Below are 18,049 nucleotides of genomic sequence, written 5' to 3'. Positions count from 1 at the left end.
GCTGTTCCAGCCTCTCAGCTCAGTCACCTGGCCGTGATCCGTCTCCCTCGTGCCCAACCCTCCTCTCCCTCCACCGCACACCCAGCCCTGTACAACTGTTTGTTTTACTCCTCCATGCTTTGCCACAGACTCCACCTTCTCCCCACATGTCCTTCTCCTCTTTTCCAAATGACTCCTACCTGTCCTTTAAAAGCTGTCCTTTATCACCTCACACCTGTCAGAATGACTATCATCAGAAAGAACACAAATAACAAATGTTGGCAGGGAGATGGAGAAAAGGGAACCTTCCTACACTGATGGTGGGAATGTAAATTGGTGCAGCCACTATGGAAAACAGTATGGAGGTTCCTCAAAAAACAGAAAATAGAGTTTCCATATGACCCAGCAATCCCACTCCTAGGCACAGATCCAAAAGAAACAAAAACACTAATTCGAAAAGATACATGCACCTCAATGTTCATGGCAGCATTATTTACAACAGCCAAGACATTGAAGCAACCTTAGTGTCCATCAACAGATGACTGGATAAAGAAGATGTGGTATATATACACAATGGAATACTACTCATTTATAACAAAAAGAATGAAATGTTGCCATTTTCAGCAGCATGGATGGACTTGGAGGGTATTATGCTGAGTGAAATAAGTTAGAAAAAAGATAAATACTGTATATCACTTATATGTGGAATCTAAAATATACAACAAACTAGTGAGAAAAAGCAGCAGAGTCACAGATAAAGAAAACAATCTAGTGGTGACCAGTGGGAGAGGTAAGGGAGGAGGAGCAAGATGGGGGCAGGGAATGAAGAGGTCCAAACTACTATGTCTAAAATAAATGAGCCACAAGGATGTATTGTACAGCACAGGGAATATAGCCAATAAGTTACAGTAACTATAAGTGGAGCATAACCTTTAAAATGTGTGAATTACTACATAATATACCTGTAACTTACATGATATTGTACATCAACTACACTTCAATTTTTAAAAAGCTGTCCTTGACCGCCCCTCCCAGTCTGCCTTAGCCTCCACCATTCTCTGCTCCCAGAGCACTTTGTTCTGACCTCAACCACAGCCTTATCGCTCTTCACTGGAATCACCCCTTGACCTGGTTATCTCCCCACCAGCCTCTAAGTTCCTTAAGAGCCAGGAGCCTGTTTTCTTTCCTTTGTCCCTTCAGACCCCAGCAGTGCCACTAAGCACAAAAGAAGCGTTTAATGAACGCTGGACAAACTAATGCTTATTTTTTCTTTCTATATGATACATTTTTCCTCTAGTGATTTCTTTTTTCATATTAGCCATGAGTGTCAACGTGCCACATTTCTTTTATCTGAACCAGTCCTTTTGACTAACCATGGCTCCAGGCAGGTAGGGACAGACATCTGGACTTGGTCCTGGAGCAGGAACTAAGAAAGTGAACTTACACAGAGGGAGAGCATCTGATCAGAGGTCTGGGGTGGGAGGGAGGGCAGCCTGTCTGTGGGAACTGTGACATTTTGAAAGCACCAAACTCACTGTCACCTTGAGCTTTTCCTGTGGGGCAAAAAGGGTGACAGAGGCGGGGGCTTTTGTCCTCTCTTGTGGGCAGATTTTCCCTGGTGAGTTTTCCTTTTGTGGTGCCTGTGGCCATGAAGGAGCTTTCCCCAGGAACCCCCCACCTATTTTTAGCTTCAGTTCAATGCCCTGCAGACGGCACCCCTCCCATATACTTCTGCGTTAATTTTCAATCCCGCTGTTGCCAGAATGAATCAGCCGGGGCTGGCCTGATAAAGTGCTAGACCTGAAGTGAGAAGACTTGAAATGAGAAGGTACGACCTTTAACAGTGGAAAGTTGCAAAGATGCCCTGACACCTAAGGCATCGAATAGCCTCCCTGTGCTACTTTTATAGAACAATTGAGTGTATGTTCAGATGTAACGTTATTTGAATAAATTTCTCTGTGTTCTCTGAGATTCCGAGCCTGCACCGGATAATCTAAACTCACCCACCCTGGGATTTCCTCTTTAAGGAAAGCTTATCTGGGAAAAGAACTGTCCTCAATGTTGCCTGAACCAGATAGACTACACGCCACGTATCATTCTTGGTACACGATGGGCTTTCCGTTGTAAATACTATGTTAGTTGGTATATGCTTTGTTACACTAGGTCAAGCTCTTGGGGTATGATGTTTTGTGCTGAAAATGCTGCTGCTTCTGAAAGATCATCCTGGAAGGACAGCTTCCTCTCCTCCACTGTTTCCGGCCAACCGCATGTCCATGCGCCTTCGGCCTTGCAGCCCATTGAAGGGAGTTCTGGTGCTGCATCGCCCTGCTGGGTAACCTCTCAATCAACCAGACTGATTCCTATTCAGCCTCCTTCCCCTCATTCCACGTCCCCACAGGATTTTTGACACAAGGGATACTCTAGCCAATGGCTTATCTAGTCCTCTAAAGTAGACCTTCTGCCCCAGCTTCCTTTCTGATCTCTTGTCCTGAGGAGCTGGCCTAAGTTACAAGCACACCTCCAGGACCTCATCTATCTTCGTACTGAATGTTTTCAGGAGTCGTCTGCCTCCTCTTCCTGGGTCCCACCCTGGAGGTTACTCTCAGGCAGCAGAGAGGAAAGATAGAAAAGGGAGGCACCACCCATATCTATTTATAATCTCTTCATCCCTCTTATTAATGCTCCGATCTCTAGATGGGCTGAGTTCTATGGTGGCTCTAGTTTGGCTTCCTGTGCTCCTAATAGTCTTTATCCCACGATGTCTCCTTCCTTTGTAAAATGAGAACGGTAACACTTCACTCACTCCAAGTCAGAAGCTGGACCAGATGAGCTCTGGAGAGAATTTCCAGGTAGAGAAGAGTTGATTGGACCAAGAGTGAGATATTAACCAAGAAGAATCAGAGAACAATTCTGTTAGGTCTGAAGTACAGAGGATGCCCACGCCTTAAACAATGGATGGGACAAGGGAGACACAGAAGAAATGAATTTTCTCCTCCCGGCCCAGCAGTGCCCCTGCCACCCCGTATCCCTATGTCTAGCTAAAGTCAAAATGGGACACTGAGGCGGGAGGGTACAGTTCAATGGGTAGAGTGCATGCTTAGCATGCACATGGTCCGGGGTTCAATCCCCAGTACCTCCATTAAATAATTACCTCCCCTGCCAAAAAAAGGGAGGCACTGAGCAATAACTAAGCAACACAAAACCACATGTGACCACAGGCCCTATGTGCACATCAGGTCATATGAATTAGAAAGATTCAAAAGAGGGCAGAGCACTCCAGGGAGAGGAAGATAGGGAAGGACTCTTGGAAAGGGTAGGTCCTGGCAAGGAAGTGGAAAGAAGTTGGTCCTTGGGCAGGACGGGAGAGCAGAGGCTGCAGCCCAGGCCAGAGCTGCTGCAGCAGAGTGTTGGGGCGGGAGAGAAATGGGGATGAGGGGTGGCCACACTGTGCAGACCCTGACTCTGGAGGGCTGTAAATTCAGACTGTGTCCTTCAGGTCACGGTAGGTCACTAGAGGTTGTTACAGGAAATTACAGGACAGAAATGTGTGTCAGTGAAAAGAGATTTAATTGTATAGTTGTAACCCTTTTATACTACTTGAAGTTTTTCTTTGAGTTTTTTGTTTTAATGGAAGCACTGGAGTACTGTGGACGGAACCCAGGACCTTGTGTATGCTGAGCACATGCTCTACCGCTGAGCTATACCCCTACCTCGCTTTTAAATTGGTTTTTAAAAAACTTTTTTCCTACTTGAATTTTTTAAAACACCTTTAACCACATGCAAGTGCTATGTCTTTTTAATGCTATAGAAAATACAACATATAATTTATGCCAACACCTTTGAAAAATGTGTCAACAGGAACAGTCAAGCCACATTGTTAGAGTGTGGAAGGGACAGCGGGAGGGGACACCGGGAGGGGCAGCATGGAGTGGTGGGTTTGAATGCTGGCTCTGGCCTTCTGAGTGAGTGACAATCTTTCTGAGCCTCAAATTCCTTTAAAAAGCAGATCATGAAAGTCATCTAAGAGAACAGTTATGAAGATTAAATAGGATAAAGTGTATCAAGTGCCGGTCATGGTAAGTGTTCAATAAATGTCTAAATAATAAATTGAGAGGCTGCTCTGGTGAAACAGGGCCTGCATTAATGTGGTGACAGTGGAAACGGGAAGGGAGTGGACTGCAATCATTTCAAAAGCCAGATGAAATGAACTGATCAGCTACAGGGACTTCAGGAGAGAGAACACTTGCGGCTTTCCCCGGGGCTGTGGTAAATGACGCACTACAGTCACACCTAAATATCCAGTCTCAGGACACGTCCTCCACCCATATTTCCTGAAATCCCCTCCTTAAGAAAATGTGACTCTTCAGAGAACAGTTATTCCATGGACGGCCTGAAGATGTCGCTGCAGACAGTCCCATCCATACTGCGCTCCTCTTGTCTGGAGTCTGTCATTGGTGAAGGAAAATTCCACTGTGGCTCCCTAACTAACTCCCCTGACTCCACGTCCTGCCTGCGGGTAGCCTCCTCTTTCTCCTGTGAATCCTCATCCTTCCCTCTACCTCCCTGCCCTGATGCCCTGGTCATCTGGGGGTGGCTCTGAGCCCTTCCAGGCAGCAGAATCAACCTTGTGACCAGCATGTATGCGTGCCTCCCTGCCCTCTCTCCATCATCATGTTCACGTAGATTATTTACCAAGACCTGTATCCAGGCTGTCGCCCCCACCGCATGCCCCCCAGCCTCTTGAATTTCAACCCATGAATGCAGGGGGCACCCCTATCCCCTAGTTCTCATGCTCTTTAACTTCTCTTCTGAATGGCCTAATTATCAAATATTAGCATTAAAAGGTTTAGTGATGCACTTACCTACCTCATTTTCTGAAAATATCAGTGTTCTTGGTAAAATAATCCCTGAACGGTGGCCTATAAACAGCCCTGGGATATAGGAAATGATGAGCATTGTGGAGCCAAGCTGAGTGACTTATCCACAGGGACTATGTCACAGTCATGGGACTGGACTCTTGACTGTTGAGACTTGGTAACAAAGGAAAAATGTTCCAGACCAATTTCCCCCTCTCTCCCTGTCCATAGCTTCTGTTTGTGGCCATTCTTATTCTCTCATTTGCTTTCAGCATTTAAAAATCAGCCTAAAGAGTATGGGATTAACAGATACACACTACTGTATATAAAATGGATAAGCATTAAGGACCTACTATATAGCACAGGGAACAATATTCAATACCTTGTAACAGCCTATAATGGAAAATAATCTGGAAAAAAATATATATATATATATCTGAATCACTTTGCTTTACACCTGAAACTAACATGATAGTACAAATCAAGTATACTTCAATTAAAAATTTTTAAAATAAAAATTAAGTATGTTAAAAGCCTAAGAACAACTTTCAGAAGCAATTTTTTTTATAGGTATCACCCATTAACCAGCTCAGAGATAAGCCTCCGAGACACATCTCAGTTTCTAACACTTGTCCAAGTCACCTGGGGCTCCACTCCAGGGAGCAGAGGGTCTAAAAGGAGGTTTGGGAAAGACGTTATCTTGGTGATTACAAGAAAGGGTTGAGGATCAAGGTTCCTAAATCTTTGTAAACTGGAGCGAAACGATGTTTCTGCTATGATTATCTATGATGCAGCTATCATTCTGTTCATCTTTGTCCTAAACCATTCCCAAGACCTTAGTATGGTCTAAGGAAAAAAAAAGGTCCACATCCCCATATAATTTCTGATAGTGGCTTTTGCCTCTGATGCCAAGAGAGATCATGAGTCCCTCAACGGATTACGGTGCCCAAGATCTCCTGCCCAGCACCAGGCTTTTGTATGGAAGTGCCCCAGGGCTCAGTTTCCCCGTACCCTGGCTGAACTCAGAGCGATTTACACCCAAGACAAAATAGCAAACAGACTGAGAGGCAGAGGAAGCAACGTGCTGTTAAGCCTCCACCTCCTTCCTGATCCAACTGCCCCTCCCTGAGCACAAGAGAACGTGAACCATCCTCACACCTACAGCTATTACTTGGTTACTGCCAACAAACAGTGAAAAGGAGAGCCAGGAATTCTGGCCACAGGTGACACGTGAGGGCCTCCTCCCTCCCTGGCAGCAGCCGGTCACCCAACAGGCAGACTAGGTGGCTGGTTGAGGCACCAGCCGAGCAGGAACACCTCAAAGAGATGTTTATTGAAGGAACTCAAGTTTTTAGAAAAAAAAAAAAAACCCTAAGTAGTCTTTATAAGAAAGATCAGAACTTTGTTGAACTTACTGACTTACTTTATAGGATAGTGTTGAAAAGTTTTTTGGTCCTCGGTGGAGGAGGACTCTCTTTTCTAAGGCTTCGCAATTCCAGCCCTGGCTGCAGGGGCAGATGGAACTTCCTGGACAGATGCATTCCACCCCCAGCCTCCGGTTGTGCAGATGAGCCGAGGCCCTGTGATGCCACGGGAGCCCAAGGCAGGTGCCATCCTCCAAAGCACCATGAAAACATCCTACCTGGGCTGAAAAAGAGGTCATAAATTCGGGCCAAAAAATGCAGAAGTGCATTTTGTTTGGTTTTTACGATGCTTTAAAATTTGAAATTTTTCACATCAAAATCCATTTTCTGATCTTTTAACAGCAGAGTACCAGTGCTGAACTCCAGGTGCTGCTTGGCACAAACTATCTGAGTTAAGTATGAGGGACATACTCTCTCAGTAAGAGATGCCACTGCTCCCTCTTGGACTCACACTACGGCTCCACTCCTCTGTGAAAACTGCCTGGCCCCTACAGGAAGGTATCTGAGTATGCCACACTTTAACACTTTGATCCCCATTAAACTGCAGAATGTGTAACAAAAGACTCATGGAGGCTTTGACAGTCTAATTTGCAGGTCACTACAAATGAAAGTCCTGATAGCTATTTTTCCAAAGGGAAAGATTCAGAGCTTGGGAGTCCCAGGTTCTGAGGACAGAAGCTGTTGCTCACCACCATGGAAGGAAAGGAGACAGCCCGGGACTGGAGGGGGAATATAAATTTGCAGTTTCATACTGGGGCATCCATCAGTATTGTGCCTGACTCACCTGCCCTCCTGGACTCTGTCCTGGCTCCTCTCTCTTCCAGCCTGGCTGCAGTGAGCTGTGGGCACTCTTCTTTAGGAATTCAATTTGCTGGGGCTAAAACAACTTTGAGCAACCACATAGGACACGATGTTAAGAAAAGCCAAATATGTTGGACCACCTGGCTGAACTTATAGAAAAATCTCCACGCTGCCAGGCCACTGGGCACTGCAGGTAGTAGGGTCAATCCACACCACATGCTTCCCGCCCAGGAAGAGTGCACAACGTGCCTGCAGTCACACCGGGGGCCCTGACCTTGCTCCTTTCCCATGGGGCTGCTCCTGCCCACAGTGAAGCAGGCGAGCATCACTGGCCACCTTGTCCTTCCCTCTAGCTGCATCCTGGGCAGCTTCAAGGCTGCCACATTCATTCTTTTGCCTTTTGCATGAAAAAGAAAAAAATCCAACTAACATTAAAAATGAGTTATCTAAGGCTTTAACATATTTAAAACTGTCAATAGCTAAAATGTCTGACAATGACGGGTGGGGGGAGAACTCTAAGTGTGCAAGAGTCCAGAAAGGTCTTTCTAAGCCAAAAGTCAGTTTTGCCATCTTTTCTGCTCCAGCTGTTCATGTTTTCTGATTTCCTTGTATGTTATCTGGTACCCAAGTTGTAATGTTTGTTGATTTAAACCATATAGAGCATATGATAGCGAGGAAACCTGTTGGATCACATTACTCAAAACCGTCTCCCAGGCTGCGGAAAAACAAAAGGTACCTCCTTGGGAATCCCCACCATAGGGACAGGTCATGAAGGCTCAGCACCTCTCAAAATTTTCAAAGCACTATGCAAATCAGAGAACGGCAGGGCCTAACTCTCACCACTAGGTGTCACACTAAACAATCAGGAATAAGGACCACCAGTTCCCTAAGGCCTCGAGCAACACAAAGCCATCCAAGGAGGTGCAAAGAAACTTATTTCTAAGATATTTTTTGACTTATGCATGATTTTCTTTTCAATGATCATTTTTTAAACCTGCAACTAATAATCCTCTTCTAAGGTATCCTTAGTAAGGGGGGCATTTAGGGTTTGATATTTCTGTACCCACCCCCCTTTTTCAACAGGTGTGAATATTCCCAGATGCAGAAGCATCTACTCTATTTCACCTAACAACTGGAGTAGAAAATACTTTGCATATCTTCCAAACTACAGCGTATTCAGTCTCATTTTCACAAGGTGTTTTCAGAAGCGTTAATACCATGACTGCTTTGGCCAAATGATTAATATGTTGGGATAGAAATTAGATCAACTGCCATGGGATGCCTAGGTAAATTTCTTTGCATTTCAGTTTCTTTTTAGGAAAGTAGGAACAATAGTTCCCTAATTTCAAGGTTAATTCTGAGAACTAACAATGAGTTGCAGAAAGTGTTAGAGCCCTTCAAAAATTTACGCTGTGATATTTCCAAGACATGGTCACCCTGAGCAAACTTACACAAGCATTTGTGGTCAAGTAATACAATTTTTAATCTGGGAAAAAAGAAACCTAAATAGCATTAAATCCAATCTTATTATCGTACAAGCAGGTATCCCATAGCAAAGGCAGCGAATCTCTCCAACTAATCTGCAGTTAGAGGTAGAGCTGGGAAATGAGATCTCCTGCTGACAGTCACCGTTATGCCTTGCCTAGTAAATATGTATTTGTAAGTCATATGCCTGCAGAGACATATGGAGTCTATCCCTGGGAAGTTTCTGTTTTACTATGTGATCATTACTACCCTGAAGGTTTTATTTCTTGATTTTACTATTTTTCCCTATTTTGCCTCTCACCCCCATTGACCGAGATTCCCTACATTCAGATACTGCTGGTGGGGGAGTGGGGAAAGAGGGGATGAGGAGAGGATAAGAGTTGGTTAGTACACAGCCAGGCAAGTTGAAGATGACTGCAACAATCACCAGAAATCTCTGCAAAACAATATTGGCTTCTTGGGCCGCATTCTGAAGACCTGATTCAAGTTGCTTTGTTTCGCCTGGGCCAATTCTAGAAGCAAGTGAATGCATTCTTGTCATTGGCTAGGAGGCGCAGGTGGGGCAGGGAGCATATGTTCTATTTCTGCAGGTGAGACCAGAGAATGGGCAACCTGGAGTGGCTATCCATATGGCATGGATAGGTCCAACTACTACCCTCCCTGGTAGGCAGGAGAGCAAGGTAACAGCAGGGGCAGGATAAAGGCCATGTTAGGGCTGCCCTGAGCCTCCCGCAGTATGCCTGGCAGCTACTTTCTTAGCCATCCTGAAGGCCCAATCTTCTGTAAGGCACTACTCAACCATTCTTCAGTCACCTCCAAAATGCTTCTGGAAAGTCACCCAGCTGGGCACCCTGAAGAAAGTTCAGGATCTATTCTCTGCAGCAGCCCAGTGCAAATCAAGGAACATAACCTCAATAATTATTTCGTTTTTGCAAGGAATCTACAACCTCTACTACAAAGATTAACACCTTGCTTTCCTTGAAAAGTATTGTGGTCACATTCAGCATTTTCCTGCACACATAGGGCAGAGGGTTTGCCCGTCCCGAGTCAACAGGTCTGTCAGTCCCGAGGAAAATGGCCAGAGGGTTCTCCAAGCATTTAAGCTTTTAATGCTAAAGCTTTCACGACTTCTACCTGAGGGGGGCTGGGGAGGCGCAACATGTCCCTGAGCCTCAAAGAATCTGGTAGTGGCAGGAACGCAGGGGCAGCCGGTGACCTTCCACCGCCAGTGCATCCTTCCTGCAGAGAGGTTTGGGGGAAGTGAATCCCTACACCCAGCCAACATTTCCACTCGCGTTTCCAAAAGATCAGAAAACGGAAAGGACCGGCAGGTCGGCAAACCCCAAGGAAGGACTGCCCAGCAGGTCTGCATCCTTGGAATCTCAGCAGCCGACGACCCCCAATCAAATCGATCATGGGAAACCCCAGGGAAAGAAGGTTTCTAGCAGCGGGCCGGGATTACTGAGTGCAGGCTGCAGGGAAGTACCGGGGGAGGGGGCCTGGTCGGGAGGACTTTCCAGCCACTCAGCGTTCATCAAAAAGTTCCCTGTACATGACCCCCGTGGCTCATCGCAGGGAGTTTCTCTGATGAACCCGGGCTCGGGCTTTAGGCTTCTTTTTCCCCCTAGCAGAGGACGAGGCCAGTTCTCTTTTCTGGTCTGACTGGCTTGGAAATTCCCCGTGCCTGACCCCGCCCCGGAGAAATCCCCAGCCAGCGTTTATAGGGCGCCGCGGCGGCGCTGCCGAGCCCACAACAGTCCGAGCCTGCCGTTCCGCCCGTCCGCCCTCCAGTGACACCGAGAGCAGCCAGCGCGCAGCGCAGCCCGTGGCCAGCGCACCTGGGGAGCAGCGCCCGAGCTTTCACCGCGCCATGTTCCAGCCCGCCGAGCCTGGCCACGAGTGGGCCATGGAGGGCCCTCGGGATGCGCTCAAGAAGGAGCGGCTGCTGGACGACCGCCACGACAGCGGCCTGGACTCCATGAAGGACGAGGAGTACGAGCAGATGGTGAAGGAGCTGCGGGAGATCCGCCTCGAGCCTCAGGAGGCGCCGCGCGGCGCCGAGCCCTGGAAGCAGCAGCTCACCGAGGACGGAGACTCGTAAGTGTCGCGGGCCCAGGCTTGGGTGGCGGGGCCCGGTGGGGGCGCCGGGCCTGCAGCCCGGCGAGCGGGGCCCCCGTTGCGGCCGCGGATGGGGCTTTCTGCATCGACCCCGAGGCGTGCAGAGGTGCACGGCTGCGCGTGGGGGCCGGGGATCGGGGCTGGCTCCCGGGGCGGTGGGCCTGCAGCTCGGCCTTGCAGCCGCGCACGCCCCCCGCCCCCCTCCCCCCCCCCCCCCGCGCCGTGCAGGTCCCCTCGGCCGGGGGCGGGGCGGCGGCCGGGACGCGAAGTCCCCGCTTGCATAAGGGGGGCGGGAGTTTCTGCCCCGCTGGCGGGCGCCGCGCGGCCGGGAGGGGAAGTACAGGGCGTTCCGGCCCGGCGGGAGGGCGGGGCGGTCTGGCCGGCGCCCGCCGCGAGGTGGTGGGGGGGAGCCCGGAAAGTCCCTGGGCGCCTGCCAGGAACACTCAGCTCATAATAACCTCGCGGAAAACACCGCGGCCTCGGCCTCCAGAAACCCCGGCCTTGCGCAATCCCCCGCGGGCCGCGCCTCCCTGGGCCCCACGCAGTGCACTCACCAGCCCCGGGGGGGTTTTCCCTCTTTTCCCCGCAGGTTCCTGCACTTGGCCATCATCCATGAAGAGAAGGCACTGACCATGGAAGTAGTCCGCCAAGTAAAGGGAGACCTGGCCTTCCTCAACTTCCAGAACAACCTGCAGCAGGTACGCTGCTTTTCTGGCCTCGGCCCCCGTGCCTCTCTCACCCCGTGACGAAGCTCAGTCTAGCACAGATATTCCCAATGATTTCTAAATTAGCAGCCCCTGGGCGTTATTGGCCCCGACCTTTTACACCTGAATCAGCCAACATCCTAGAGAGGAAAGAAAGTTCCCTTGATTTGGTGAGGCCTTGATGAAGCCCCACCTGGGGCCTCTGGCGCCTGTCTGGGAGGAACAGCACTCACAACCTGGAGATCAAGGGAACACAGACTGTGGGTTTGATCTATGGCTTATCCTTTCTGTCCATCTTCTGTTTGTAGACTCCACTCCACTTGGCTGTAATCACCAACCAGCCAGAAATTGCTGAGGTACTTCTGGAAGCTGGCTGTGATCCTGAGCTCCGAGACTTTCGAGGAAATACCCCCCTACACCTTGCCTGTGAGCAGGGCTGCCTGGCCAGTGTGGGCGTCCTGACTCAGACCCGCCAGACCCAGCACCTCCACTCCATTCTGCAGGCCACCAACTACAATGGTACGTCTGCCTGCCCCGCCCGTCAGAGGGCAGGTGACCTGAAGTGAAGAAGGGGGAAGTGGGCCACCTTAAGGAGTCCAGGGAAGGCTTAAACTCTCTGCATGTGACAGATTAAAAAAAAAATCTGCCTAAAGGCCTCTGCTGCCTTACTAAGGTCGATTGAGAACCCAGATTCTGGGTTTTTCGAATTCAGAAGAATTTGTCCCTTAAAAGAATAGGTGAGGGTGGAGGGTGTCGCTCAGTAGTAGAGTACATGCTTAGCATACAGAGGGTCCTGGGTTCAATCCCCAGCACTTCCATTAAAAAATACATATAAATAAATAAACCTAATTACCTCCCCCCATTTAAAAAAAGAAAAAAATAGGTGAGAGGTTCTGCTTGAAAAGTGAGGATCAAAACAAGTGGTTATAGTTTCTTACTTTTGGTCCTCTAGGCCACACGTGTCTGCACTTAGCCTCTATCCATGGCTACCTGGGCATCGTGGAGCTGTTGGTGTCCTTGGGTGCTGATGTCAATGCTCAGGTGAGTGCCTCATGCCTGCCTTCGGATGGAGCGCACCAGGCTCCGAGCCCTCTGCAATCCGAACTCAGCGTGCTTTTGTGGCCAGCAGACATCTCAAACTCAATTGTAAGCATCTCAAATTCCTTTTGTTTCAGGAGCCCTGTAACGGCCGAACCGCCCTCCATCTCGCAGTGGACCTGCAGAATCCAGACCTGGTGTCGCTCTTGTTGAAGTGTGGAGCTGATGTCAACAGAGTCACCTACCAGGGCTACTCCCCATACCAGCTCACCTGGGGCCGCCCAAGCACCCGGATACAGCAGCAGCTGGGCCAGCTGACGCTAGAGAACCTTCAGATGCTGCCAGAGAGCGAGGATGAGGAGAGCTATGACACAGAGTCAGAGTTCACAGAGGACGAGGTGAGTCCCAGTTAACTTGTTCTTCGCTCTGCGGCTGTTCTCCCTCACTCTCTCAGGCCCCTACGCTCCTCCTTATCCCGGGGGTCTCCTCTTATAGCGAGGCTCTCAAACTCCAGTGTGTGTAAGCAGTATCCCAAGAGTATGTCTTTGGCTCTTTTGGAAGGAGAGGATCCTTAAAGGAAAACTCTCTCAGCCCAAGAAGTTCATTTATATTCTGGTTATAGACAATGCAGGCCAAGAATACTTGAGTTCTTTCCAGTAGCAGCTCTCACCATCATCCCAGAACCATTGGCAAGGTTTGCAAGTTTGACGTGCCTTTTTTTCTCTTTTTAGCTGCCCTATGATGACTGTGTGCTTGGAGGCCAGCGCCTGACGTTATGAGCTTTGGAAACTGTCTAAAAGAACATGGACTTGTATATTTGTACAAAAAGAGAGGTTTATTTTTCTAAAAAAAGAAAAAGAAAAAGAAAAAAAGAGGGGGTGCACTTATAACCACACTTTACACTGCTGGCCTGAAACATTTTACTGTGGTGGATTAGCCTTCATTTTGTTACTTTTGTGAACTTTGGAAGGGGGCCAAGAAGGATCATTGGAATTCAGAGAAAACTTCTTTTAAAACATCACCTTTGTGGGGTTTTTGGGGAAGGTTATCCAAAATTTGATGAAAGGACTACATTAATTTATTGTACATCTTGGTTGAACGACCACGGATTTAGTGGCTGAGCCCAGTTGTATCCAGTGACACGTAAGGATCAGGTGTGATGTTAAACCCATCAGTGGGGTGGGGTTAAAAGTCGCTACCTGTCCAGGTGTGCTCCCCTCCTGTAAATAGTGTACATGGTGTATTTTGTTGTTAATTATTTTGGTACTTCCAAGATGTATATTTATTAAACAGATTTTTACAAACAGAATCCTACTGATCATTTTCTTCGGGCTGCTGTGGGACTCCTACCCTGAGAGTCATTTGATCCCCAGGTGGAAGTGGAGGTGGAGAGTCGTGTGGGGGCACTTACCACAGCCAGCCACGGAGCCCTTTCAGAGAGCAGCTTCTCACAGTCTACACCAACCTCCCCGCCCGACTTTGCAGGCAGCCCCGGAGCCCGGTGTGTAGGAGGGGAGGCTGCTGCAAGCTGATGGGAAACACCAGTTCCAGGCTTGGGGTGGCAGCAAGTTGCCTGGCCTCCAGCTGGAAGGCTCTTCGTTGTTCTTTGCTTTCATCTTCTTGGTTTAAAACTATTCCAGGACCTTACTTCCACTTTAGGAAAGGATTTTAGCCAAGAGGAGCCTGCTGATTTCACATTTTATAGAGGGGAGAGATCTCACCTATGATACTGGAGGTTCCTGAGGACCTGGGCTCAGGAACAGGACTGCGCTAACATGAGTTAGCAGGTGCCCACCTTGGAGTCTTTGTTTCCTCATTTACAAACTGGGCCTTCTGAAGATTACACAAGACAATCCACGTAAAAAGCACAGCAGTGCCAGGCACAGGGCGAAAGAGAAACACAAGCGTTGCACAACATCCTGCAGTTCACACGGGAAGGAACAAGTCCAGAGAGAATGTCCTGTTCAGGGTCACCTTGCAGGACAGGCAGGTTAACCTTCAAGTGGTTAACGTCTTTTAAATGCCAACCACCTCTACATCAGCCTGTTTTGTTAGCAGCTGCAGTATAAAAATAAGAAAGTTTGGAAAAGTTTTTCATCAGCTCAGTCAAATTCTACTGAATGATTCTACAGAAGCAGTTGATTTCACAAGAAATCAGTAACTTGTCAAGTTTGGGTTTAGATGCTTTCAAAGTTTTTATCCCTAAAAGACATCGTTAGAAAGAGGAGTAAAGTTCATGGCATCTATGAAATGCAGAAGGGAGTATCAATACAACCATGTCCTTTGGCTTGCCCCTGAGAAAACATTACCCTTGCATTATGTTATCCCTTTCCTGACCCACAAATGATGTCAAAGTCAGGTGAATATGATCACCTCCCTCTCAGATCAAAAAGGAGCCAGTCCTTAGTGGGTCTTTCATAAAGAGTATCACTGTAGGCTCTACTGTCCAGTCAAAGCCAGCTCTGTCCTCCCGCAGCCTCATTCGTCTGGATCTGAGCACTGCGGTGGCCCCTCTACCAGTTTTGTCTTCTCTCAAGGTGCTCCAGGCCCATGACTGAAATTTCTTGTCCATCCCAGAGCACCTGAAGGCAGGTGTTCCACCATATAACACAAATGCCAGTTAGGTTCAGCTCTCTACGCTGATACTAGAAAAGGTAAGACGCATGAGGGGAGGGATATCCGCCTCAGATCCCAAAAACAAAGGTTGGAAACTTGGCTCCCAATTTTGGAATGATGTCTCTCTTTCCCCCTGTAATGGTGTTAAATGACAAGGTACCCATCACTCTCCAGTTCTGTGCTACAGGGTTGGTCAAACGGGACAAAGGGATGTGGCCCACTCTTCCTCAGCCTCCTTGGGGACCGGCTTTTGTGTAAAGGCATCACCTTCCATGCTCACAGCACAGCGGGGACCCTTCTGACTCATTTGGGACCAGCCTCCCACCTTTCCTGGCTTGAGATTTTCTGCTCTTCTGGACACCAACCCTCAGGGTGGATTCCATCGTTGGCGTACATCTAGACTTAACTGGCCCTGGATTCTTCATCTCTGGATCTTCTTCCTGTTTCTCCATCTCTTATCTTTTCTTTTTATCTTAAACCTACTTTCTTTCACGCCATTGGTTGGGTGGCTGGAGCCTAAAGCAAAATGTTAGAACTGACACATTCTAATCTATAGAAAGTCTTCCTCAAATTTCTAAGCAAATGAGAACCAAAGTTTTCAAAGAAAACAGTTCAGCAGACCGAGAGTCTCTCATGCACTGTGATTTTCTCCAAGAAGCTGAAGATCCTGTCAGGACAGGTAGGAGTAAGGGAGCCTTGGGGAAGACGCAGTGACATGAGGAGGAAATAAAAGTTACATCAGCAACTTCTTGAATTCAGTTCCTTGATTCCTTCTGTCTGCCTCATCCTCAGGATAAATTTCCTTCACAGGTACGTGTGCCAAGTTGCTTCCAGAAGGAAGGGTTTTTCTTTAAAGAGGGAAAAAACTCCCGTCTGAGCAATTTGGAGACCTTCACATGGGGCCTGGAAATGCCGAGGCTGGGTTCTTGAGGGTATTTGCATTGAAACTTCAGTTGCTACTGGAAGTGATTAAGTGGTGACAGTTAGAACTGAGTCAGTGAACCGGGTTCTTCCTTCGCCCCCCTTCCTCCCGATTTTCATCAGCTTGCCCGAGGTGTAGCTGAAGTTTCATTTGGCAAGAAAAGTCCGAGTGGAACTCCGGTCAGAAACATACCCAAGAAGCATTCCCTGACCTCTGGGGCCTGGACAAGAATATCCCAGGTTGTTTCCCCAGTGGAGGGAGCATTACAGAAACTGAGACTGGGTCTCCTGTGTGTGTTTCCCTCCTGGAGGAGTGCTCTCAGTCCCATTCATTCTATCACATGGTGAAGCACCACCATCCTCTAGGGGCTAGAAACACAAATAGGAACCAGTCATGGGCTCTGCCTCAAAGAGCTCCTTGCTCAGGTGGAGAGGAAGACAAGCTGGTAGAAGACAGGATGGTAAGATGAAGCAGGGAACTTGATAGGCGCTCAAATCAGAGGCCCCAGGGAGGAATGCAGTGGGAGGGGGCGATTAAGAGATGACACACTCATTAGCTATTTGTCCCCCAGCCAGTGCTCTCCGTTCTCTTATCCCATGTCCTAAGTGACCAGTGGTCACTTTTTGACAAGCAACAGGAAACAAGGCTGTGCTCAGAACAAAACTAACTTCTGGGCTGGATTAAATTGACCATCCGCTGTTCATTTCTGCACCTGTGTGTGCTCCAAGAGTCCAGAGCTAAGCCTGAAAGCAACTGGCCACTAGTCTGAATTAATGACAAATGATGTGCATGCCTTAGTCCAGAGCTCCTCAAACTCAGTGTGCACTTCAATGTGCACTCACATGGCCTGGAGATCTTGTTGAAATGCAGGTTCTGATTCAGTTAGTCTGGGGCTGGCCTGACATTTGCATTTCTGACAAGTTCCCGGACAAGGTCTGTGCTGCTGGCCCCAGGGGCCACACTCTGAAGAGCATTTTGATTGAAAGGTTACGTTGGTTATTGGTTCTCTGCCACCCTCCTCGGTACCACGACAAACTGGACATGCACTTCTGCAGCCACTCCTGAGGATGACCCAGCATGAGGCAACATGAGTCTTTTGAAAGGCAGGGCTGGGTCCTGAGGACTGATATTAAAATAGGGGCCAAGGCCAAGAAACCTACCAACGAGCCAGGTAAACGTAATAAGGAAAGCAGCTGACGCAACGCAACGCAACGCAAGGCCAAAGGCTTAATCACCTGAGGTCCAAGAAAAGAACAAAAGTCATGAAGAAAAAGCATTTGAAGGATGATTCACTCATTAAGGAGAAGAAAAGCTGGTTTTAAAATAAGCTTATTTGTCCCTTTGTATGGGGCTGCTCTGGCATGTTGGAGGCGCCCTGACCAGGCCACCACCGGGAAGGAAGGAAGAGGGGTCGGCCTCCCAGCGACTAAGGTATTCTTATCAGAATATGAGAAGCCTTAACAAGCACTGACTAAAACGCATCAGGGAAAACCTTCAATAAAGAATAACTTCCCCTAAATATTGCCAGCATTTCATGTTTCCTCATTTTAGCAATTTATGGAGTATGGCCTATATGGAAAACAGTCACCTGTTACAAAGGGAAATTTTTGAAAAGCTGTGAAGTTGCCTTATTTTCCTTTTGTGCAGTATTTGATTCAAATTTTTAAAACTGATCTATGATACCACATAACGTGGGATAAAATCATAGAGTAAATTCAGGTTTTAATTATTAAACAGGTACATAGTGCTTACTATGTGCCAGGCTTTATCCTAAGTGGTTTACAAATATTAACCCCTCGGATCCTGAAATGACCCTGTGAGGTAGGTACTATTGTTATTTTCATGTTTTTTGTAAGGAAGCTGAGGCACAGCCAAGTGAAGACACTCAGCCCGCGTCACACAGTCCGTAAATGGCGGCTCCAGGCTCACGTTCCCAACCTGTGGTGCAAAGCAGCTTCCAACGTGCGCAGCAATTCCCGCTAACTAAAATGTCTTCAGGTCATCAATTCTGAATCTGTTTCTTCCACGTTTGTTAGTGATATCCTTCCAAAAATGGATAAATATTACTGGGGATGGTATGATTTTCTGATGTGTTGCGTTAATGGA

At 48.0% G+C, this 18,049-nt stretch overlaps 1 protein-coding gene across 1 annotated transcript; it reads left to right on the top strand.

Moving 5' to 3' along the window:
- Positions 1-10,035: 10,035 nt before the first annotated feature.
- On the top strand, positions 10,036-13,714 carry NFKBIA (NFKB inhibitor alpha). Its single transcript, XM_072962927.1, has 6 exons — positions 10,036-10,642; positions 11,253-11,361; positions 11,676-11,886; positions 12,320-12,408; positions 12,543-12,803; positions 13,137-13,714. Exons 1-6 carry the CDS (start codon positions 10,416-10,418, stop codon positions 13,182-13,184), a joined length of 945 nt encoding a protein of 314 aa, XP_072819028.1. The 5' UTR covers positions 10,036-10,415; the 3' UTR covers positions 13,185-13,714.
- Positions 13,715-18,049: the final 4,335 nt, after the last annotated feature.

This window comes from Vicugna pacos, chromosome 6 (assembly GCF_048564905.1).
Source record: "Vicugna pacos chromosome 6, VicPac4, whole genome shotgun sequence".
Classification (NCBI taxonomy): Eukaryota; Metazoa; Chordata; class Mammalia; order Artiodactyla; family Camelidae; genus Vicugna; species Vicugna pacos.
The sequence above is the reverse complement of the archived record's forward strand: the minus strand, read 5'-3'. Positions and strand labels throughout refer to the sequence as shown.

Coding starts and splice junctions, on each gene's coding strand:
- NFKBIA (XM_072962927.1), top strand. CDS start 10,416: ATGTTCCAGCCCGCCGAGCCTGGCCACGAGTGGGCCATGGAGGGCCCT. Junction 12,409..12,542: donor GTGCTGATGTCAATGCTCAG/GTGAGTGCCTCA, acceptor CTTTTGTTTCAG/GAGCCCTGTAACGGCCGAAC. Junction 12,804..13,136: donor CAGAGTTCACAGAGGACGAG/GTGAGTCCCAGT, acceptor TTCTCTTTTTAG/CTGCCCTATGATGACTGTGT.